Here is a 26042-nt window from a genome sequence, read left to right on the forward strand (position 1 = left end):
AAGTCAGAACACATGTCAGGTTCATAGGTGCCAATCTCCAGAAGCAGTTCCCACATAGCCTGTTTGGCCAGCCTGTCAGCAAGTTCATTGCCTGGGATGCCGATGTGTCCTGGGCTCCGCATAAACACCACTGAATGACAGGACCAGTCCAGGGCATAGATGGACTACTGGATGGACGCTACAAAAGTATGGCGAGGGTAGCACTGGTAGATAGCTTGTAGGCTGGTCAAGGAGACAGTACACAGAAGAAATGATTCCCCAGGATATGAACGGATATACTGAAGTGCACGAGAGATGGCCACCAGCTCCGCAGTGAATACACTGCAGCCATTGGGCAAGGAATGCTGCTCAAAATGGCCTCTGTGGATGTAGGCGAAGCCACCATGACCATCACCCATCGAGCCGTCAGTGTAAACCACTTCACAGGCCCGGAACATATCAAGAATCAAGAGGAAATGACAGCGGAGAGCAGCAGGAGTAACTGAGTCCTTAGGGTCATGTGAAAGGTCCAGATGAATCTGCAGCCTAGATGTATGTGGATGGACCTGAATGGGAGGTGGTAAAGGCAAAGACTCCAGTTCGGACAGAAGGCATTGCATGTGAACTGCAATCTTTAACCCTGACCCGGGCCGCCAATGCGGGAGATGAACTGCTGTGGGTGGAAAAAGGAGACGGTAGTTCAGATGATCAGGAGAACTATGAATGTGTGTCATACGCTTTGCGTAGATCAAAAAAGATGGCAACAAGGTGTTGGCATCTAGAAAAGGCTGTTCAGGTGGCAGACTCCAGGGACACAAGATTATCAGTGGTAGTGCAACCCTGGCGGAAGCTGCCCTGACGTGGAGCCAGTAGGCCACATGACTCCAGGACCCAACCTAACTGCCAACACACCATACAATCCTGCAGCTTACAAACAACATTGGTGAGGCTGACAGAACAGTTTTTGCTGGGTTTGAGCACTGGAACGATGGTGCTCTCCCAACATTGCAATGGAAAGACACCATTGCACCACATCTGGTTGAAGACAACAAAGAGATGGCGCTTTTAGTCAGACCTGAGATGTTCAATCATCTGACTGTGGATCCGGTCTGGCCCAGGAGCTGTCGGGACAATGTGCAAGTGCGCTGAGGAGCTCCCACTCTGTAAATGGGGCGTTACAGGGTTCACTGTGGCGTGTAGTGAACAAGAGGACTTTCCTTTCCATCCACTGTCTATGGCTGTGAAAGGTTGGGGGGTAGTTCTCTGACACAGAGGCTCAAGCATAGTGATCAGTGAAGTGCTCGGCAATTGTGTTTGCATCGGTACATATCCTGCCATTGATGGTAATGCCAGGGACACCTGTAGGGGTCTGGTATCCAAAAAGATGTTTGATCTTTGTCCAGATTTGGGAAGGTGATGTATGGGACCCAATGGTCAACACCTACCTCTCCCAACACAACTGTTTCCATTGTTTTATAAGCTGGCGTACATGGCATGGAGCCACTTAAAGGCTATCAGATGCTCTAGGAAAGGGTGTCAGTTATGTCCTATACAGCTCGTCGACACTCTGTAATTGCCTCAGTGACTTCCGGCAACCACAAAGGGCCTGTCTTCCATCAGGAGCACCCTAAAGAGTGAGGGATCGAGTTTTCTGCCACAGAAACGACTGTGGTAGTCATCTGCTCAACCATCACATCAATGTTACCATGTGGGGCGGAGTCAATGGTGACATCAGAGGCGAAAGTTTCCCAGTCCGGCTTGTTTAAAGCCCATCTGGCAGGCGTCCGTGGGCCTGACGGTAGGGCAGTGACAGGAAGATGGGAAGTGGTCACTACCACACAGGTTGACATGCACTCTCCAGTGGACAGATGGGATAAGTCCTGGGCTGCAAATTGATAAATCAATCACTGAGTAACTACCTCGAGTCACAATTAAATGTGTGGTGACCCCAGTATTTAAGTGGCAGAGGTCGAACTGAGACAGTAAAATTTCACCTTTTCCTCGGCCAGTAAGCACAGTGTCACCCCACAAGGGATTACGTGCGTTAAAATATCCCTAAAGTATTAAAGGTTTAGGGAGTTGATCAATCAGTGCAGCTAATACATTCAGGGGTATTGCACCACCTGGAGTAAGATATACGTTGCAGGCAGTTATTTCCTGCATCATCCATATGCTGACAGACACAGCTTCAAGAGGGGTTTGAAGGGGTACAGGTTCACTACACATTGACTTTAGGACATAAATGCAAACTCCACCTGACACACTATTATAGTCACTAAGGTTCCTGTAATATCCCTTATAGCCACGGAGAGCAGAGATCCGCGTTGCCGTGAACAAGGTTTCCTGAAGGGCAATGCAGAAAGCGGGTGTAAAGCTTAACAGTTGCCGTAGCTCAGCCAGGCGGTGGAAAAAACTGCTGCAATTCTGCTGGAGGGTGACATCATCATAAGACTGGGAAGGCATTCAATGAGGCAGTTTACGCCTCAGGGTCACCTGCTGCCACCGACTCTTTGCCTGAGCAGTCTATGTCCATTGTGTCTGAGGGTCCCGCAAGATCCTGGCCCTCAGCAGATGCCAGAATCTCCACCCCATCCTCAGACGCAGAGCTTTTAGGTAGTGGTGGTGTGGGTACCACTGCAAGTTCCTTGTTCTTGGGGGTCTTCTTTTTCGATTTCTCGCACTTTTCCTTGGGTTTCCTTGGCTGGGAGGACTTCACTGAATCAGTCTCCAGGACTGAGGATGAGTGTGAAGCCCTACGACCACCTGCTTTTGGGCTCTTCAGCCGCTGGCAGTTGTCATCTTTCCCACTAGCAGAAACCTGGGAAGGGAGTGACCCAAGGGCCCCTATCTAGTGAGAGGAGCCGAAGAAGACTTGTGCTTCTCTGACTCAGAAGTGGGGACAAATCAACGATGGTTGGGGGAGGGGGGGTTGTTGCTCCCATAGTAGGTGGTGTGGGAGCAACAGGGAGGGAAGCGCCTCCCACCATCAGGTGCCCCAGGTGTAGTCTCCCGGTTATGAGAGGTGACAGGAATTCGAGGAACTGATTGGGCGAGAACTGTTCTCGTAGCGGCAGCCACAGGATGTAGGCGCTCAAATTTCCTCTTAGCCTCAGTGTAGGTCAGTCGGTCAAGGGTCTTATATTACACGATTTTCCTCTCTTTCTGTAAAATCCTGCAGTCTGGCGAGCAAGGTGAATGATGCTCTCTGCAGTTGACACAGATGGGAGGCGGGGTGCATGGAGTACGGGGATGTAATGGATGTCCACAATCTCGACAGGTGGAGCTGGAAGTACAGCAGGAAGACATATGGCTGAACTTATAGCACTTAAAGCTCCGCATCAGGGGAGGGATATATGGCTTGACATCACAGCGGTGGACCATCACCTTGACCTTCTCGGGTGATATGTCACCCTTGAAGGCCAAGATGAAGGCACTGGTGGCAACCTGGTTATCCCTCAGACCCTGAAGGACGCACCGGTGAAATGAGCACCTCGTCACTCTAAATTGGCGCACAGCTCATCGTCAGACTGCAAAAGAAGGTCCCTGTGGAATATAATACCCTGGACCATATTTAAGCTCTCACGAGATGCAATGCTAACAGAAACATCTCCCAACCTGCCACAAGCGAGTAATGCCCGTGACTGGGCAGAGGATGCCGTTTCTATCAAAACTGACCCAGAGCGCATTTTGGACAAGCCCTCCACCTCCCCAAACTTGTCCTCCAAATGCTCCACAAAAAACTGAGGCTTCATGGACATGAAAGATTCCACATCAACTCTCGTACATACCAGGTACCGGGGCGAATAAGCTTCACTGCCATCCTTAGCCTGGCGTTCCTCTAATAGTGTGGCCAGGGAGGAGAATGACTTGGGGTAATATTTCTTAGCATTGAAGTTAGACTTTGCCCAATTAGAGACTGCTGGCAGCAGACCACCAGCAAGAGATGACGTACTACACTTCATGATGTGTCATCCACCCTGATGCCACCCACTCCGACCAGGGGCCCTCCCTACGGGTGCCACCCAGCCACAGCAAAGGCCACCTGGCAGAATGGCCATTGCTGCGAGTCCCGTTGCACCAGGGTAACGGGCATCTACTCCTTGGCATACACAGGTAGTTAGTGGCACGGGCATCAGCAGAGAGATTCCTGTATTATCAGTGAGCTACAACCAACAGTGTAAATGGTGGCCCCACCACAACGGACTGGTTATCATGCTGGATAAGAGGTACAAAGAAGTCTATGGTCATCGTCGGCACAGAAAGTGAAGCTGCATAGTGCATGGTGGAAAACGTACCCAGGAAAGTGTCCTTGCCCAAGAGATGGAGAATGGGTGGGACTGCAATGCAACAACAAGAAAGTGGGCTAAATATCTCAATGCACAATGGACACAATGCACCATGTAAGGCACCCTTCGCCAATTGGCTCACTCTTCGGAAAAATTTTGAAAAATGGAGGTCAAACCCTACAGGGGACCATCACAAAGGCCAAAACGTGTGAGACTCCTGTTAGTCACCTCTTACAATAGGCAGGACTACCTTGGGCCTATTCTAACCCCCGGACCCACAGGGGGGTCTAGGTATTTGTATAAGTTTGACGATTCCAACAGTGACTCATTGATATTACAGCTATAGGATAATATGTTTTTGCATTTTGTGAAGTGCAAAATTTCACATTTCTGAACATTTAGAGGAAGTTGCCAATTTCAGCAGCATGATGAAATCTTATCAAAATATGACTGAATATTTATGCAGCTTCTTTCAGGTAGTACTTCATTATAGGTAACTGCATCATCTGCAAAAAGCCCGATTTTACTATTAATATTGACTGCAAGGTCATTAATATACAAAATGAACAGCAAGGGTCCCAACACATTTCCCTGGGGCACACCCACAGTTACTTCTCAACTGCTGATGACACTCCATCCCAGATAACATGCTGTGTCCTCCCTACCAAAAAGTCCTCAATCCACTCACAAATTTTACCTGATTTCCCATATGATCATACTTTTGACAATAAGCATAGGTCTTGTACTGAGTCAAATGCTTTTGAGAAATCAGGAAACTGGATCAACCTGGTTGCCCTGATCCAAAGTTTTCAGTATGTCATGTGAGAGAAGTGCAAGTTGTGTTTCAAATGATCGATGTTTTTGAAATCCATGCTGGTTGACACTGAAGAGGTCATTCTGTTCAAGACATCTCATTATGTTTGAGCTCAGAACATATTCTAAGATTCTACAACAACAAATCAATGTCAAGGATATTGGACAGTAGTTTTGTGGATCACTTCTACTACTCTTCTTGTAGACGGACACAACCCATGCCTTTTTCCAAGAACTGGGCACATTTTTTTTGTTTGAGCGATCTACAATAGATTATAGTTAGAAGAGGAGCTAACTCAGCTGCAAATTCAGTATAGAATCTGACTGGGACTTCATTGGGCACTGGAGCTTTGTTCAATTTTAACTATTTCAACTGTTTCTCAACACCACTGACACTAATACTTCTTTCATTCATCCTTTCAGTGGTACAAGGATTAAATTGGGGCAATTATCCTAGGTTTTCTTTTGTAAAGGAACATTTGAAAATGGAGTTAAGCATTTCAGCTTTTGCTTTGCTACCCTTAATTTCAGTTCCTATCTCATTCACTAGGGACTGGACACCAACTTTAGTGCCACTAACAGCCTTTACATATGACCAGAATTTCTTTGGATTTTGTGAAATATCATTTGCAATATTCTGCTATGGTAGTCAGCCAAATGGGTTTCATTAAGCATCTCTCTGTCTATAGCCCTATGCTTTGTTTTGCACCTATTATTCATTAATCTGTTTCTTCAGAAGTTTCTTTACAGTGACTGTATGCCATGGAGGTTCCCTCCCATTATGAAGTGTTCCACTGGATACATATCTATCCAGATCATGGTCAACTATTCTTCTAAACTTGAGCCAGAGCTCCTTTACATGCTCCTGCCTTATGCTGAAAGTTTCAAGTTCCTCATTGAGATACAACACTACCGATTTTTTATATAGCTTACTGAACATGTATATCTTTCTGCTTGTTTTAGTTGTTCTTTGTGCTTTGGTAATCATTGTTGCCACGAACACATCTTGGTCACTGATACCAGTTTCGCTGTGGACATCCCCAAAGGCTTCAGGTCTATTTGTTGCCATCAGATCCAAAATATTTCCATCATGAGTGGGGTTCCTAACTATCTGTTCTAGGTAATTTTCAGACTAGGTATTTAGTAATGTTTCACAGGATGTCTTATGGCACCCACCACTAACAAAACTGTAATTTTCCAAATTAATTGTTGGATGATTAAGGTCTGCACCAATGATTACAGTATGATTGGGGAACTTATGTACAAGTGAACTGAGGTTTTCTCTAAAGTTTTTGGTTACATCAGGAGATGAGTCTAGTGGGTGACAGAAGGATCCATGATACTGAGTCTTTTCCAAACAATCTCACACACAGCTTCACTTTCTATCTCTGAGAATTTGAGTTTCTTGTCTGCTGTGACAAATAAACCACCTCCATTGCCCATTTGCTTCTCCTTTTCATATACATTCAAATTTTCCCCAAAGATCTCACTGCTATCAGTTCCAGGTTTCAACCTGATATCTGTACATAGTATTATGTGTCTTTACTGCTTTTCATGAATGCTTCAAACTCTAGCACTTTGTTGCAAATGCTTTGGCAGAGTTACCATTAGGATTTTAATACTCTCACCTGTGGAAGGCATTTCTTTCAATTTTACACTGATACTTGTGCATTTCCTACTGCTATCATTATATGGATTGGATGGAGAATTGCCTGATGTAAAAAAACCCTTGGGTGCACCTCACACAGTCAGCTAACTGAATAGCAGCCTCTGATGTGTAGTACACACCTGACCTATTTAGGGGGAGCCTATTTCTGACCTTGCTGTCTTTCCTGTACAGTTTAACCAATACAGAGTTCTGTGGTACCAACCAGGTGAGTTGTCAAAATTTTGCTCTGTTTTGACAAGTTACTCAGGCAAGAAAAACAAGAACTTTATATTAAAACTGTGTATTTCCTGTCTGGGTTCTAGCTAAACGTAAGGTGTTGTTGGAAATGTACTACTAATTACAGACACTTTTGACTTATGACACCACCCCTGTCTCTTCTTGCATGTTTCTTTCCCAAAGCTTCTGCTTGCATCTGTGACATATCCATTTGCTCAGCATTCTTGACAAACACATCTCATGGCTTTCAAAATCATAATGAATTGATAACTGGCTTGCACATCTAACTTAAAGCCTCCATCTTAGTTTATTACATAATTTCTCATTGTAATACCACAACAATTTGGCAGACAAGTTATGTAGATAATGATAATGATAACAACAACAACAACAACAACAACAATAATAATAATAATAATAATAATAAATTGTTGTCCTGATAAGTTGGTTATTATATAATAAGAGAAAATTGTACTTACTAGTCACATGTAAAATTTGGGGCAATATGGACACCATTACCAGACCTGTAAAGTGAAGAATGGTGCATAATTCTACATATAATGCTCAAATTCTGCTAGTCATATTACTATAATATCAGCATGTTTCAAAACAAACCAACCCCCCCCCCCCCCCCCCCCCCCCCCACACACACACACAATGAACCTTTAAATCATGCACTAACACATTGTTCAATCATTTTCATGCAGACATTCAACCAAAAATATGATCACTGTCATAGCTTAAGAGAGTCTAAAACAGAGAACTGCTAACTGAATATAAATTTACAATACAAAGGCACAATATTTACATAGCTGATGTACTCTATGCACATTAAACATTCTTCTAGAGTTTTGTTAACAATACTGACAAACAAAAATAAGCCTTGTATTCATTTTATAGTTAGATTATCTGTAACATTCACAAGCAGATAAATCTGAAGCAATCTTTTCATAATCGAATACAGCACAACATTGTTAATATGTAGCATGTACATATCATACAAAAAAAGTAACACATAACTCTACTGATAATTATATGTAAAGAAATTTCTTTCATTTGGGGGCTATATCAAATAATCTAACCAGTGAAATTAGTACATTTCACTTTCAAAGTGAGGAGAAGACATATGATGCTGACTTCCAAGTATCCAGCCTGCTCCCATCAACTGCTGGTACTGCTTCAACAAGATGAAAGATTGAAGCAGAACAGGATAATAGCAATGAAGTTTATTAGTTAGCTCCTCTATCTGATGTTCCTGCTAGTTAACATGGCATAGTTCCTGACACACAGACATATAGTATATCTTCCCCATCACTGTAGGAGAAGAAAGCATCACTGTAGGAGAAGAAAGACTTCCCAATGTCTGGACTACAGTATCTCATGGTTACTGAATGAAAATAGTCTTTAAAACTGAGGGAAGAGAAGAAGAAAAAATAGCTCCACAACTGAATGAACTTATCTCATGCAGTTCCTCGAATCATTCACAGTTTTGTAGTGGCATAATTATTTCCCCAAAATACAAAGTACACTATTTTCATACCTTCTAAGCACCATATATAATTTGAATTACTTTGGGAAAAAAGGAAAATTTTTGTACAGTGTTTGACAATGTTCATCTCCTGTATCAAACTCAATCAAGTTAACCTCCATGAAGGAAGGAAGAACAAAGTTTAGAGGTACACTGACATTATTAGAGTGATTTAAGAAAACTACAGATATTTTAAATGTGCTTGGCTGGACAAGGATTTGAGCTTCACTTCTCCTGAGAGATAGGTCAATGATTTGACCATTTCACAGTCTCCAGGTTGCTTCTAAAGCAATTCTCATAAGAATTTCAAACAAAGTGCACTTCATGATTGTTGAAGTGAAGTGAAGTTCAATAAGATTTTTCTGAACCATATGAAAAACAGCAATAAATAACCCACTAGTTAATAATTCCATGTAATTCACTTTATTTTGCAATATGGCACTTAGGGGATTCACATTACAGAAGAAATATAGTGCCAAAGTATTTTTATAAATTTCTGTTGGGAAAGTAGGGTCAAGTGTTTCGCACAGCCCTTGGGCTAGGGAGCATTTGTATCCAAAAAGAAGGATCATCTTACTGTAACTATCCTGCAGTAAAGGGTCAAAGTTTGAATATTACACTTTCTCCAGCTTAGGCAAGTGGAGCAATTCAGTTGGTTCTTTTTGCATTGATGTGGTCTACAGTGCACCTTAAGAAGGTTATGTAGTCAAATGGCTGAAATCTTTCTAATATAGTTCTAAGATCCTGATCTTTAACAACCTTGAAACTTTCCTTGATATCTGTAGCCGTTTCCGAGGTACAGCCATTCAAAGTTACCCTACCTGTACACATAAAATACACATGTAAAATCTGGTGCAAGGTGAAAATGTAGTTTATAAAGCAACGTAGCACGTAGAAATGTGTTTCTTCAGTATCATCAGAAGGGTTGCCTGCTGCTGCTAAGCAACCTTCCTGTTCAAGGCATGGTTCTACTATCTCCTTCATTTTAACTATGGTAGTACATGGTTTAGCATGCTCTTGGTTTAAAACTTGACATGAATGATGGGGAGTGACTCTAAGGCAGTTACCTTTGCACTATGAATCTGAGGATGCATATTCAATTGACACAAAATCTGTCATGACTTAATGGAAAGTATATTACAGTCAGTTCAAATCATTTCACTTAAAATGTGGAAATTTGGCTGCAGTTGCTCACAGTTTAAAACAACATGATCACAACTCATTAGGACAGTTTGTGTCGTCATACTCATTGGTAATGTGTGCTGTATCGCTGACTTGTATTAAATAAATAGAGGGCTGTTCATTAGCTGTTAGTGTTCTGAAAAAGGTTGCAATAAATTTTCCACATACCAATCAGAAATAATAGTTGGTTGGTTGACTTGGGGAAGGGGACCCACAGCAAGATCATCAGTCCCATCAGATTAGGGAAGGATGGGGAAGGAAATTCGCCGTGCCCTTTCAAAGGAACCATCCCAGCATTTGCCTGAAGCAATTTAGGGAAATCATGGAAAACCTAAATCAGGAAGGCAGGATGTGGGTTTGAACTGTCGTCCTACTGAATGTAAGTCTAGTGTGCTAACCACTGCACCACCTCACTTGAGAGTAATAGTTTGGTGGAAAAATATCTGTACAATAATCCATGTTTCACTAATTGCTAACTATACTCATGTTTTCACGTCATGTAGACACTCTTGATGTAACTCTTGAGGATTTTCAGAAATGAAATATTATTGATCTAAAAGTTTGCATACACTACAAATGCACATGTTTTACCAAAAGGTAAAAAAAGAGATTTTTAGTATCTACCTCTCCATTATGCACAGGTCGTGATAACCAGCTGCAGTATTATTATCAAGCAAGAGAGCATTTACCTCAAATGTGAAACACCCTGTGTTTATTATGAATATTAAAATTTTTTATGATAGTCTGCCAACTATTCATGAACTATGTATCTTGTTGCTTTAGGTACTGCACATAATATGCTGATCAGCTTCACTGCATGGTGATTTTGGGTCATCACACTTGGGATTGGTTGAATGAAGCTTCAATCCCAATCATCAGATTATGTATTACTGATGAGAGACAGTATTTAGTCAGATCTTGATAAAATTTGAAAGTGGTGTAAAGAATGGCAGCTTGCTTTAAACGTTCATAAATGTAAAATTCTGAATTTTACAAAATGAAAAACTTGCAGTTACACTATCAATGAGTCACAATTAGAATCAGTCAACTCATACAAATGCCAAGATATAACAATTTGTTGTGATACAAAACTGAACAATCACAGAGTTCATAGTAGGCAGAAATTTCAAAATATGTTTAATGCTGTTGAACTAATAAGCATGTTGCTTTAAACCATTTAAAACACTCTAAGAAAGGTGGGAATGGTTCTTTTCATCCCTGCTGTCATGTAACCTGCTATAGCATACAGCTGCATGCATTGCATATGCAGCAGGGGCTATTCATACTGGAATGAATGGACTGAGTCTGGAAACACACAAAAATTAGGGTCTCAGGTCACAGGTCTGTATAAAGCCAGACAATGCTGACAAGCCTCATTCGACATTATGCCAAACTATCTTACACAATCAAATCAGAAAGTTTAGTTTGCGGAATGCGTACTCAATCAAAGGTGCGGAATCTCTTCGATGTAAGTCAAGTTGACGGTAAGACAGGGGCAACATGTAAATATTGTAAAATTAAATTTCATAGTGCCCTGGCATCATGATTAAAAGGACATCTTATCAGATGTGATATTTGCCCAAACATCATTAGACGGATAAACACTGAAGTATTACATTACACTATTGTCAGTGCCTTCTGGTTCTTCTCACTGTAAACAACTTACGACAGATTAACCACAATATTCTTCATCCAGGCATAAGGATACGTATCAAGCAAGTAATGGTGATACTGGCCAAATTGTTACTAGGGCTATATATGCTTTGGCTGCTCCACTACCTATGCTGAATTCCAGATATCAGTGGGAAACATTTAAGAAAATACAGCCTGGCTATGAACCTCCTAGTCACCACCTGCTTAGACGATCTTTGCTTTCTGCTGAATATCATCATGTGTGGTGACATTTGTCACCAAGAAGTTGGACTGTTTCAACTGCTCTTGCACTGATTTCAGATGAATGGACTGATGTATCGGGGAATAATGATGTGAACTTTATTGTGACAATACTTCAGCCAACATTCTTTAAAAGTATATGACCTGGTGAGGAAAGGAAAACTGCACAGTATACTGTTTTGCATCTAATTGATGTTATTAGTTAAACAGGTGTGGAGACAGTGGTCACAGATGATGTGTGAAATATGCGTGCTTCATGGAAAATAGTAGAGGAGCAAAACACACACACACACACACACACACACACACACACACTCACTGTGTAGGTTGTGAAGCACTTATCTTTAATCTACTAATAAAGGATACAATGTCATGGATAGCATTGGCAGAGTGCTTCCATCTAGTGAAGAAAATAGTAAAATTCTTTTTGGTGTGCCATGTCTGCCATGCTTTATTGAAAACTAAGAGAAACAGAAAATATGGTCATACCTTGACACTAAAGCTTCCATCACCAACCTGTTGGGCAGGTACTGTGATTTGATTGGACAGTTTACTTAAGAATAATGAGGGAGCTTTGTGCTTAACTGTGCAGTACAACAGAACAGTTAAAGCTTGTGTGTTAGCAGATGAAACGTGGCAGCAATTTGAAGATAAATAGCATCATTTACAATATTGTCAGAAGCCATACACAAGGTTGAAGATGATAATGCTGTACTTTCGGAAGTACATGATGTGTTTGACAGCACTGCTAGGGAAGCATACACTGCACTCCTAGAATGTAATATACTCTCCAGCAGACAGGTCTCTCATTAAAGGTGCTATGACACTGAAGCACAGGTAAGCATGTAGAACAATTTATGCAGTGGCAAATATGATGGATCCCTGTTTTAAAGAGGAAACTGTCAGTCAGGAGGAAGAACAGGTACTAGACTTTATTGCAACAATGAGTGAAGTCTTGGGATATGAAAGTGGTGACATTCGACAATGTTTTCTTATAATGTATTTTCTGTACCGAATATTTCAAGTATAGTTTACCCACAAGTTGAAGTTATGTGTCAAATCCTACTGTATTTCTATGTTTTGGACTATGGACTGTATCTAAGGCATAAAATACCTGATGCACCATTTTTGATGTGTTATTTTTCTTTATGCACACTGAAATTGGCAATCTAACCAATTGTACTAATTATACTTGCTATTAGACAGTTTAAAACCAAGGTTAAAATATTTTATCGAACATACCTTACTAGTTTTAAACATTGTCGCAGCTCTAGTAGTATATTACGCAGGTGACAGACTTCATTACCAGAATACTAGGAAAATATACTTCTTTGGTAGGTTTCTATGACAATACAGTCACTTTACAAGAGAGAGATTGCCTACACGATACTTGTGTGACACATCCTACAATGTTGCTCAAGAGTGTGGGACCCACACAAAATGGAAGTAATAGGGAATACAGAATGTGTTCAAAGACAGGCAGCACAACTGGTCACAAGTTTTTTTGAACCGTCGAGGTGCTTGAACATAAGACACAAAATGTCCTGAGCAAGGCTAGTTACAAGTTTCTTGAAACAGCTCTAAGTGAGGCATACATGACTATACTACGACCCCATGTACTGGTCCCATAGGGATCGCAAAGATGTGATTAACTAATTACAGTGTGCACAGAATTAGGTCACTTGACATGGAGGATATTAATACCTTTCCTGAACTAAAACACACACACACACACACACACACACACACACACACACACACACACACACACACACACAAAAAAAAAAATCCTATTTCCTATTTGATCAACTTAACCCACTGTCATACAATTTTTTTATCAGGGGGTATACGAAGACAAGGAAAAAAAATTCCCAGATATCTCTGTTAAAAAAAAAAAACTTTTTCCCGGGTGAAAATACACTTTTTCCAAAAACTTATCAATCCTTTGTTGAATGGTTAATGTTTTATACACTGGCGTAGAACTTCCCAGTACTTTAGGGGGGGGGGGGGGGGGGGGGGAGGGGAGAGAAGTTTATGGAAAGACCTTTGATGTGCAGCAACATATACACTGCATATTTTTGTATTACGAAAGTATCAATTGGAATTGCACCAAACACAGCATGTTAGTTTCCGGAGTGTTGAAACCGAGATTGCTATGTCCTTTTGTAAGCCAATCATATCTCATGCCACGTCATCTTGCCGGAGGATGACAGCAGATATTCAGAGCATAGGACACATGTTTAGTCAGCCAACAGCAGAAACACTGTTACGTAGCGCGAACACACAAAGAGGAAAAAGTTAACGGTTTACATTAATATACATACTGTAGCAACAAAAAAAGCTAAGCTTTCACATATAATGTGGATCTCTAAGATTACTAACCTATGAGAAGCTAAGCTTTCGAATGTAATATTGATCTTTTTTGCGTGTGTTATACTATAAGATATATCACACAAAAGTGCCAGTAAATTTAAAATAATGACACAAATGTTCAGTCTTTTGTGCTCGAAATTCTTCTAAATGGCTGGTCCTCAAAGTGTTCAGTTTTAAACGAGACTCAAACGCTCTGTGATTTAAGAAATTCATCCCACTTTCTCACACGTAACATAATTCATCTTGCTCAAAAGGAAATTTACTTTGAAAGTAATGCCTTTCAAAACATCATTCACAATACTATCCTGAGACTGTTAGAAATAGATTCGTTTTAGCAGTTGCCAGAGAGTGCCAGAAAACAGGCACTATTGTGCGTGCGTAGTTGCAGTGATGTAGGAAGCCCGCGTGTTCATATGAATAAAGCATTAACAGATCTTACATTACACCATAAAAGAAACAGGACATCAGAGGATACTCCAAGAGCATTGGAATTTCGTAAACAATACTAAAATGCATAATTCGGCTAGAAGTGCACATCGGTTTGCCCAGATTCACAATGAAGTAGGTCCCATCTGATATAAAGCTTTTCAGTGTGGTTTTTGGGATGTATATTTTCTTGGAGTACCAGTACTGTACTATCTCATGTTTGGTTCTATATTATGGCATAATGCCATACGTGACAGAAGATGATAATGTGCACTTGAAATTCAGCGAACAATTGGAACTAGCCAATACTGTGGAATGAAACACTTCGTTTCAAATAAATTTATTGCCTCAGCAGAAAAGATTAACAAAGCCAAATTTCTTTAGCAACCTGACAAAAATAACTTCATTGTTTTGCAAGGCAATTACTGGTTGACTGCTCAAGACTTGGAAATAAAATCAGAAAATTGAAATTAAGAATATATTTTTGCCTTCTGCACTTATGTGAATTATTTTAATTCACTTGACAGCTGCCAGCCACAGAAAGCAGTTTTGTTTTCATTTGACATGGGAGCTGTAAATGAAGAGAAGCAGCGAAATCACTTAATGCAAACACGGGTCAGGTGGAGACTAAGCCCCTTCTCACTACAACCCATAAAACTCTGCGCATGCACAAATCTGGCAGCTAGGGTGTGCGAGAAAAAATTTTCACATTATCATCTGCCTACTTGCTGCTACTGCCGATACAGCTACACTTTAAGTAACCGGAGGCAGGAGGTGGTACTGCTCATACGCATAAGCCTGCTGGCAACTGTTCAAATGAATCTAATGTAAACAGCTGTGAAGTCACACTCATAGAAAGCAGTTTATTGTTACGAAGTCTTCACCCTAATGCCTCTGACATATTTTTCTGTTTGCAGACACTTGCGCGTACACAGTGTTTTGTTGTTGTAAATGGCGCATTTCCTTTGCAACTAAAGTTTTATTTTCTTTCTCTCTCGTTTGTGTAGCAGTATTATTCTCAAGTAGCAAGATACAGTAACATTTTTTGCTCGAGTATCAATTCTTGCCAGTCAAAATTACAAAACTTTAACAGAAAACTAAAACAAAGAAAAATTCCCGGGTTTTCTCCCGGATGAAAAAATTCCCTGGTTTCTTCTGGATTTCCCAGTTGTCCCATGTTGTATACACCCTGTTTATTGACGTTGTGACACAGTAGTACACATATTTTTCAGCCGTTTTCCTGTCAGCCTCTGTAGCTCATACGCCAACTTCCTCAGAAGAACCATCATGTGAACTCCAATTTTCGATGATGCGATTCAGAACATGGAGAAACAAGAGACAACCTGATCTTTGAAAAACATGCATGACCAAATGACGAGCATCACTTTCTGGTCTAGACTTGGGTTTCTTCTAAAATGTCAAGGAACCTGCAATTAATTTTAGTTTGTTTTATTACTTTTAAATGTCAGTCGAAAATTATGTACTACTGTAGAACGTTATGACCAATAAATTGAACATGTTACTGCGTACTATGCTAGGGGGCATGGGTTCGATTCCCGGGAGGGGACTGGGTGTTGTGTGTCCATCATCATTTTCATCTTCATTGACACACAAGTCGTCGAAGTGGCATCAACTGAAAAGACTTGCAATAAGGCAGTTGAACCCCAAAGGGGATATCCCAGCCAATAAATGCCATACAATCATTTTATTTCATTTTAGAGCATTTGTGGAGCAACATACTATAAGCTATATTAGAGCCATCTAGCAGTCTATTTATTGTGTTTCTCTATTACACTATGAAATATAATCATACATAGTCTGTCCGAGTGTGATAAAGCTTAAAACTCTTATCTTCACACTCAAAGCAGGATTCTCCACAGTGTCTTCTGTTGTAACAGACCTTACAACTTGTAGATGGTGCTGCATCTCTGTCTGATCGAGGTATTGGGTGGGTAAATGTCCCCAGTATATTCCTTGTTGTATTAATGGATTTGTTTCTTGGCTTAAGCGTCTAAATCCTGTAATCAGGAAGTCTAAACATTTTTCAAAATTTGTTCTGTCAGGCTGAGACAAAAATCTGTGAACCACATTCTTCTTTACTGGTGTTCATCATATAGTGTACTACACTTGCACTGAGAATTGCCATGTCTAACATATAAAAATATATTTTTTTATATCCCTTCACATATCTTTTCACAAGAGGATACGATGCTAAGGTCGTGTGCATCAACTCCGTCCATTCCTCGGTTACAATCAATGATGCAATTAGATTTCAGCTTAGTCTTCCCTTTTTATGTCAACTTTATTCATTGATGCAAAAGTCAGTTTGCCTTTTTTCAGCACAGTTCTTTAACTCTGATGGCATGTACTTTCTGTTTGGTTGCATATGCCTTCCTCTCCAACAGCCTTAGAAAGAAGGTGTGAGAACTATACCAATTATCCATGTATATTGTTGTCCGTTCATCCGGTAAAGTCTCACACAAATCCAAAACAACTTCCTCACTGGCCAGGCTGCTGAATACTTTTTCTGCCTCAAGACCTGTAGAAATTTTGAAACTGTAACAGTATCGAATTTCAAATGGGCAATATTTATATATTTTTGAACTAAATATTGCCATCTTTGAAGGGTTGTATTGTACATATGACAATCTGCCCCTGAACTTCATCAGGCTCTCATCAATACAAAAATTTTTCCAGGCTTGTACACCCTCTGAAATCTGTCAATAAGAAGATATTACTCTTCTTCTTGAAAGATCTGCTGGTCTGACCTTTCTCATTTTGTCACGCTACGTATCTGCAGAATAAGTAGCAAAATGAAGATACTTTGAGATGGCTTCGAATCTCCTAAAAGGCATGGTTTTACCGACAATAGAGGTCGGCACTATTTTCTCTTCACCCAGTTATCTTCTACAGATCATTTCTGTCTTTTGGACATAAGTAGGCAGAGTGCAAAGTGGGCCTTCATCTCTTCTACTGTCACAGGAAACCAATGTGCTTTGCCAATTGTTGTTCTTTGCTCTGCATGTTTCAGCTGCAAATAAATTTATTTCCTTGACCACTGACTCCCAGAACTATGGCGTCAAAAAACTGTAGAGCTACAAGCAGTTCTGAAAGGTTTTGGCCTAGGGATCTGCAAATAACAATGTCTACCTCGCCTTCATTGGTGCTCTTGGTAATGTAATTGTTTCTCAATTGTCGAGGGAAAAATCATCTTTGTCAGCACAACCACTGTTGTCACTCACTTCTGATTCTGTGCTTTCACTTACTTCTGATTCTGTGTTTTCATTGTTTTCAGGATCTATTTCTCCATCAATCTCTCACAAATCATTTCTTCAAGAAATCAAGATATTCTTTCAGCTTGGATTTCATACGGATCAGGCCAAGAGGCACTACTGAATGTATAAAAAAAAGTGTCAACTTTGCACTGTAATATTTCGCTGCAATTGAACATTTCTAGCAGATTTAAAGGTGCTATCTTTTAACAAGCAGCCTGAACTAAAAATATAGCTGACAGTAATGCAGTACATGCCTAAGCACTGCACAACAAGGTGACTGCACAGTGGCAGCTGTACCTGTCTCTGTACATACAATGATGGGTAAATCCATCATTGTACACTAATAGGTTAATCGCAATCAATCACACCCTATTAAAACAGTAAACATAGTACCTGTTCCGAAATCTGCTAAATCCATGGACAGTGCAGAATAACAATGGCTAAAGTAAGGCATCACGGAAGTGTGATGCAGTGATCACTTAAAAAGGAGGATCAGCCAGTCACCATGGCATTAAAATCTCCTTACCATATTAGGATGCAGATCAGACATCTTACAAAAGCCCACTCCCAAGCACAATCATATTGAAATCTGCACATTATAGGCACTGCACACTGATAGGTCTTCTTGTTGAAACAGATTGTGCCTTGTTTACACAAGTGTGAATGCCCAGAAGGACTCGATCTTGGTGTCACTAGGCCACAGCTAACTGCACGACTTCCTGTCACTCTTCTTACCAGCAATTCTATTCAAATAGCAAGCAAAACGCATGAAGGGAATCACACAATGAATCACTGGATTTGCAGTGCATACTACCTGGGTTACTGTATCCTGGAATACTTACGTGCCTCTGTGCCAGCAGCAGGGCACCTCATTATTCAAACTTTGAAACCTTAGAACATAGTCATTGATATTTATGATTTTTTTATCTACTGCATACATGCACTGTATAGCTTGAATCGCATGCAGAAAACTGGAGCAGATGAGGAAGTACTCAAACATGCCATTTCCCTCCCAACTGCACAAAAAAACCTATAAATTCCGTTAGCAAAACAAAGCTTGGGGATATCTTAACGAAAATACATAGCAGCACAGAAAGTCACCTTGTAAGGAGTACAGCTGTCTTTGATGTTAAGACTTAGCGATATTGTCCTCTTTGCCTATGGCTGGCTTCTGGAATTTTCACAGCTGAGTGTGTCTTTTCTCTGGAGGGAGCATTTTCTTGTATTTAACATCAACAATCCCCCAGTGGTACTGGTCATATGGGAAGTCAGTGTGCACAGAGTCGTCGTCGGGCTTAAGTATAGAGCGGCTGAGGTATACCAGACAAACAGCATGAAGAATCTGCTAAGAGTTGAAAGTGTTATATTGGTTTGTAGGAAAAAAGTGTTTGAGTAATTCAGTTATTTTGAGGAAAGGCACAAGGGGCTAGTTGGAAGAATTATGGCTGAAAGAGTAGTGCATTTGTTAATCAGTAACTCCGTGATCAGGTCATATTATGATTAACATAAGAAAGGCTTATCGGCAGTTTACCTGTCTGATTAATGTGGAAACACAATATGGCATTGGTTATATCAGTATGAATGTGAAACAAGCTTAACTATTAACACAAGACTGGATGAGTTTAGGCATTGTTAGTGTAAGTGGATTATGTGCTGAAACGGCAATAAAAACAAGTAATTTGACTTATACTGTTATCATCTTGAAGTGGCATTTTCCGTCTTTTAATTAACAAACTAACATCTGCAAAGTATAGGATAGGAGACATTTGTGCACATGGTCAGCGTTATTTTGTGACTAATCACATTCTCTCAGTAAAGCCACCACACAAGTCCAGTAGCCACAAAAACATATGTTACCAAACCAGAGACACAGGGGCAGACATATTAAACTTATCTCTGCAACAAGACACATTTAATATTTTATCATTGTAACATTACAGCCATATTACAACCTGCTTAAATGCAATGGTGAACACAGGTATATAACTGCAACACTCTTAAAATGTTATAAAAAGTTAAGGGAAAAACTTGTGCAGGAGCACATTCTTTGTTCTAGTTCAGTAAATTTAAAGTAACTCTAGACCACCTCAGCAAACAGCAAGCAATCTCAGTTCTTCCAAATGTGCTGAACTCTAAGTGCCATTCAAGTATGTTGTCATTCCATCAAACATGTTTACCTACAGCTACACTTTTTTAAATGTGAATATTTTAGCCACTTAGAAGCTGAAGGTTCCAGGCAGCTAACTGTTGGATGCTTCTAGCAAACTTAGCCCACTGCTTCTGTTGATAGGTTCTCTTTGAGCTTGAACAAAGCTACTCTATACATCTTGAATTGTAATTGCTAGATTATAATTAATAACAAAGTTCGTGAAATCTTTGTGGTTGTAGGGGGCAAGGTTCATCAATAGTGTTGGTATTAACCCCCTTACCAAAACATTCCTAGACAACAAACTGAAAAGATTGTTCCAGCAACCACAGAGGGAGTAGGGTGGAACTAACTGCAGATTGTGGCATTTGTTGGAATAAATTATGCCTGTCATCTGGGCTCCAAAAACATACTTTGATCACTCCAGCAACAGGTAGAGAAGGCTGAGAAGATTAGCCTCTCACAGAGCTTCAACGCTGTTCACAATTTGTAGCATTGTCTCTGGAACTGATCAATCTCCCTTTGCTTTTGAATTGAGTGAAAGGGTTGAATGAGAGAATTTGAAGGTGCTGTGACAAGCTAGACTGCAACTTCCTACTCTTGGGTCACATAACTGGAGGGTCTTCCTAAACGGATCAGAGATGAACTACCCAAAAGCTAGGTAAATAACTGTACATGAAGTGCACGAAGATCCAAATAACTGGCTCCCCTTCCCCCTGCATGCCACAGACAAAGACAATTAAGATATTAGTGAATCTCTGCCAAGACATTTACAACAAACTGCCAAGGTTTGAAGCAGTCCTGATACACAGTAGAGCTCACAGAATACTAGGCACAGAAAGCTCCGGTGAATCTATGTCTATATCAAAAGGGTAGGCTAATGGGAAATGGTAGTGATGTATCTGTCCCAATAGACAAGAAACTTAAAACCACCAAGATAGAAATTGAAGCAGTATGTGACATTATTTGGGAAAGACTTAGTTGAAGGGTGTGCATAAACTTAAAATTATGTCCTTTTATCAATTACCAGTTTCATCCCCAGATATAGGCAAAAACATCAGCTCGATAGCACATATTTAAGCTATCCTTCTCTCTTCCCTAAGGAAGGAACTATTAGCTCTGTAAGCTAGAATAGTGCTTGTACTTTTATGAGTGTTTGTTAGCAATACTGAAATTTTGCATCCTGAAGGTAAGTATTTGCCATCAATTCAGTCTCTCAGTTTTAGTTTTCTCAAGTGAATCAAAAAGTAATTTGTGTATAGTGGCAAGCTGATCTCTCAAATAAACAATCTATCAACCAGGAAACCTGAGAACACCCTAAAATCTCCTGCATATCAAATTACATGGAAGGTCATATACCACGCATAACCTCAAATTTTATTCCACATTTGTCTCATTGTTGCTCAAAATAGCTGACAGATCAGCTGGAAAACCAGTTGCTGCCCTCTCATGATAGAAAATAAATTCAATTAAAATACAGCATACTGAAACTTCTACATCACAAGCTTGACACAATGGTTGGTCCTCTTCCTACACAAGGAACACATGCATCAGTGAACTATGTCCAATCCTGACACAAATACGCAACACTTCATCATGCCTCTGTGGTTAGAAGGAATTGCACAATGGGGCTGGATGGTTAAGTTCGGTGACAAAATTTTTTTATCTGACACTACCACCTCCCATAACCACATGGCCCAGTATTTCGTCAGCGAGTTCACTGCATATAGGAGGTATTCACAAAATCCCACCGTAGACATCATGGAGGTGTCCTTTGCTGCTGCATCTGCTAATTTATCTCCAAATTCTTACATGCCCTGGTACCCAGGGAAAAGTTACCTTCTTCCTTACATGAACTAAGTAAGGAGAGTATTCTGGACAACGTGAATGGATATGCGCACTGGATAGCTTTAATTGGACTCATGGAGTCTGAGCAGATGAACTTTGTAGCTCTAATGTGTCTCACCTGTGCTAATGTGTTGAAGATGTAATGTATCTCTGCATTGGAGATAGTGAATTCACTCCAGAAGTGAAAGACTGGGACTTAACATTCTATCATCAACTGAGCGAGAGCTGATATCATGCAAATCAAGATTTCAATCTCTATAAATATTTTGATCTCAATGTTATTTTTTGAACAAGTACCCCTATTTAAAAAAGAAAGAAAGAAAGAGTTGTTGGAGCTTCAGAATCACAGAGGTGGCAGCACACAGTGCAGAGAATGTGCCAACATAACTGTTGAATTGGGAGGATGGCTATGTTGTTGGCAAGTCTTCCAGACTCCTGAATGTTAAACAACATCACACACAGAATAAATGAATGAATAAATGTAACACACACGATAAACAAAGGTATAGGTTTTCCCTTTATGTTCAAATGTCTTATTGACAGCAAACTTTGAAGACGATGTGAAGCTCAAAATAATTCATGTACTAAAACATATATGTTCATTTATGCTCATGGAAACCAAAAACTTAAAGGGGTTATACTTTGCATTAAGTGTAAAAATAAATAAAAACTGGCATTTAACCTCAATGTGGATGCCTGGAAGGAGATTTGAATCCCAGTCTTCCAACACAAAGGTCCAATGTCTTATCCACACCACCACTTCTCTTGAAGCTGTTGTAACAGTATATTTGCCTCCAGCTGAGTTTTTAGTGTGGTTTGTTTCCTACAGTGCCAGGCTACATATGACTTCAATGAATTACCCTTTCAGAATGTGTTACTTCCCTTTTATGTCTCAATTAAATTTGTCTGTCATGGGAACTACCGTATATACTGTAAACTTTCACACAATGAGCAGTAATCTTCTTTTGTGGTAGCTAAAATACTCCTATAAATGTTACACAAAAAGTTCATCAGTGATCATAATGATTTTCAGTAACAAAGGTTCAGGGATAACATGTACTAAAAACTCTTGCAAACAGAAAAACTACATGTCAGTATCTTTAATATTTCTTGAGAAACATACCCTTTTAATTTACATGTCTGTGTCTCCAGAGTTAATGGATACTGTTTTTCTAACGCAATAGAAATATTTTTTGCAACAATCCATTCAAGAAGACTACATGTATCACCACCAGCACACCCTATGTTCCCATTCTGAGCACAATCAATCATCTGAAACATGTTGAAAAAAATAATATAACCTTGAAAATAAATTTTGCAAAAGTTTAAAAACAAATAGTCATTAAAATATAAATATGATATTTCAAAAACATAAAAAAATAACATATCTACTTCAACAGAAAAAATGAGAAGTTAATCAACCAACTACACTAAAATTCTCACATCTACACAAAATTTTAAAATGGGGAGGAATAAAAGGTCAGCAGTGTCTTCTGGCTTGCATCTAAAATCAACAACATATTTACAAATGGGACAAAAATTCCAGGCTTCTGTTTGTACAGAGAGAAAATATTGTTGTAAGCATGTTTGGCAAAAACAGTGGATACAAAGAATTTAGAAATATGTTTATAAACAGAAACAGAAATAAATCTCTAAATAAAAATGAAGCACCCGAGCATGAACTGTTAAGCTGCATTATGAACTAAACCAACAATTATTTCTGGTGCCCATTTCCCAAAGACCATCTAACTAAGTGCAAGGGTAACGATGGATGCATCACCCTACTGAGGGCTATATGCAAAAATGCCCTAAGTGTTGCTCTGTACAAGAATGTGATGGTATGGTCATACACCAGGGTACGTTTTGTTGAAGGTCATTTGGCTAGTTATGGAAGCGTGTATGATTTTCAAGGCAACTGTACAATTGAATCACAAAGCTATGCATCTCTGTTACCATTGTCAGTTCACTGTAGATATATACAACACGTCTGATGCTCTAATACATAAACTCCTCTAATAACAAACTCTTCTGCAGACTCATCAAGAATGTTTGATACATTAAAAAAAATTGATTTCACTTTTTATTCACAATGTCCAGAAACTTTAGCCAATGGCAGTCAAATCAGTGTTTGGGGAATTTACTTATATAGTGTAATGTGAAATTACTGTTTAATAATGTATTACGTTAGAGCATATTTAATCAAAATTGAGGCTGGACAAACAATTTCTTGTCAGGTAAGCACTATTATGCAATTACAGATGGAGTATCATAAGACCTGTTTTATTTATTTAATGTATGATGTACGACAGCACATGAGTTAGTTGTATACTAATGGTCTAAAACACAAACATAAAGTGTGCATACAAAAGAAAGTCCTACAAAAAGAGAAAAAGGATGGATATAAAAATACATAAAATTTATAAAACCACAAAATACACAGAACCATAACTGAAGCCAGATGTTCATACTACAGGAATATTCGACCACCTTTTCAGTTGCACACAGGGATTTGGAGTGTTCACCACTGAAAGCTGTTAATGGGCACTCTTCGGTTAAAAGTTTTACCTCCACTATAACACTCTGGAGAAATTATTTTTTTCCTCTCTATATAACAAGTTAGAATATTTACCAGTGCCTGTTCATGTTATATTTAGGGTAAAAAAGATATTGCAAGGCTCACTGAATCCCAGTGATGTGGTGGTGATGCAAGGCACATTAAGAAAAGCAGGTGGTTCCTGTTTGATTTGCACCTCTTTCCAGCGAATAATTAGGCTGAATCCATTTTCATCCCATATTGTTGCATTCTTTAGAGTATCAGAGTGAACAGAAAATCAGCTGTGCCTGTATTAAAGTACTGCTGCTGCTCTTAATGCGTATGAATAACTTAGTGAATGATGTCAAAAGCTCTCTACAATTGTTTACAGGTTATGCTTTCACTTACAGAAAAAAGTGTGTTGATACATTCTGGGTGAGTTGTACAAATTCAGAACTTAGTAATACAGGGTTGTTATAAGTAAACTTTCATTACTTGAAGGGTCCCCATGAAAAACTTGTGATCTTAGGAAAATGAGACTTTGCTGAAAAATTGTAATGACATGCAGAAAAGAAATAATTAACAAATCACTGAAAGAAATACATCTGAATTTCCATCCAAGAGGGTAACATTTGATAACTGAGTACCACATTTATGTTCCAGGTTACAGTCATTGCTCAGTGTGACTACCATCTGCATCCACAATGGCAAGGAACTATACTAGAGATTGCAAGACAATTGTTCACAGCATTTTTTGAATGGCGGATCACACAAAGTTCAGTTGTCCTGACACAGCTTACGCACTGCTTGCAGATTGCACATTGCATCCATCATTCTCAGGTGTGGCAACAGTAACTTCTTCGACAATCTGTTGAGCAATTGGCCATTTGTCTCTCCCAGGAGCAATTCCCACATCACCAGTTAATCAAACTTCACATTCTTTAGCCATATATTCCTTTAATGTGTCTATACTCATAAAAAGCAGCAGCACTATTGCTCTTGTTTTGATAAAAGAGCTTTACAAGTAAAACCCTTCTCATTTGATTCTCTGCAAGTGCAATGCACACTGATGCTTGTGTTTAAACCCTGCATCATTGTTCCAGTATCGACACCTAACAGCAAGTCATGACACACACACACACACACACACACACACACACACACACACACACACACAACATAAATCCTGCAGCATGCAGTCTGAACATCATTCCTATAAAGCTGAGTATCCAAAAAATAAATAGTTTTCCATCTACACTGGCTCAAGTAGCTGAAGTTTAACTTTAACCACCCTGTATATTAAGAAAAAATGGAAAATCCAGAATGGAATGTAACAATATTATGAAAAGGAAAGTTGCCACTCACCGTATAACAGAGGTGATGAAGCACAAAAAAAATACTGTCACAAATAAAGCTTTCGGCCAGTAAGGCCTTCGTCAAAAATAGACGAGACACACACACACACACACACACACACACACACACACTCACTCACTCACTCACGCACTCACGCGTGAAAACACAACTCACACACAACTGCAGTCTCAAGCAATCGAGACCAACCTGCAAGCAGCAGCTCCAGTGCATGATGGGAGTGGCGACTGGGTGGGGGTAAGGAGGAGGCTGGGGCAGGGAGGGGGAGGGATATTAGGGTAGGGGTGGTGGACAACGAAGTGCTCCAGGTTAGACAGAGGCCAGTGGAGATGTGGGGAGCAGAGGGGGCAGGGTAGCAGAAATGGAGGGCAGTGAAAAGACTGAGTGTGATGGTTGAATGAGTGCTGTGTAGTGCTGGAATGGAACCAGAGAAGGGGCTGGATGGGAGAGGGCAATGACTAACAAAGGTTGAGGTCAGGAGGGTTGCGGGAACATAGGATA

At 39.9% G+C, this 26042-nt stretch overlaps 1 protein-coding gene across 1 annotated transcript in view; it reads right to left on the bottom strand.

Moving 5' to 3' along the window:
* LOC124622045 (cathepsin O-like) overlaps positions 1–26042 on the bottom strand; it is a 102904-nt gene that overhangs the window by 8430 nt on the left and 68432 nt on the right. Inside the window, exons 4-5 of the mRNA XM_047147604.1 lie at positions 22758–22906; positions 7443–7487 (exon numbers count right to left, since the gene is read on the bottom strand). Of these exons, the coding sequence (XP_047003560.1) occupies positions 7443–7487; positions 22758–22906 (194 nt within the window). The remainder of the gene's footprint in view (positions 1–7442; positions 7488–22757; positions 22907–26042) is intronic.

Source organism: Schistocerca americana, chromosome 7 (genome assembly GCF_021461395.2).
Source record: "Schistocerca americana isolate TAMUIC-IGC-003095 chromosome 7, iqSchAmer2.1, whole genome shotgun sequence".
NCBI classification, from domain to species: domain Eukaryota; kingdom Metazoa; phylum Arthropoda; class Insecta; order Orthoptera; family Acrididae; genus Schistocerca; species Schistocerca americana.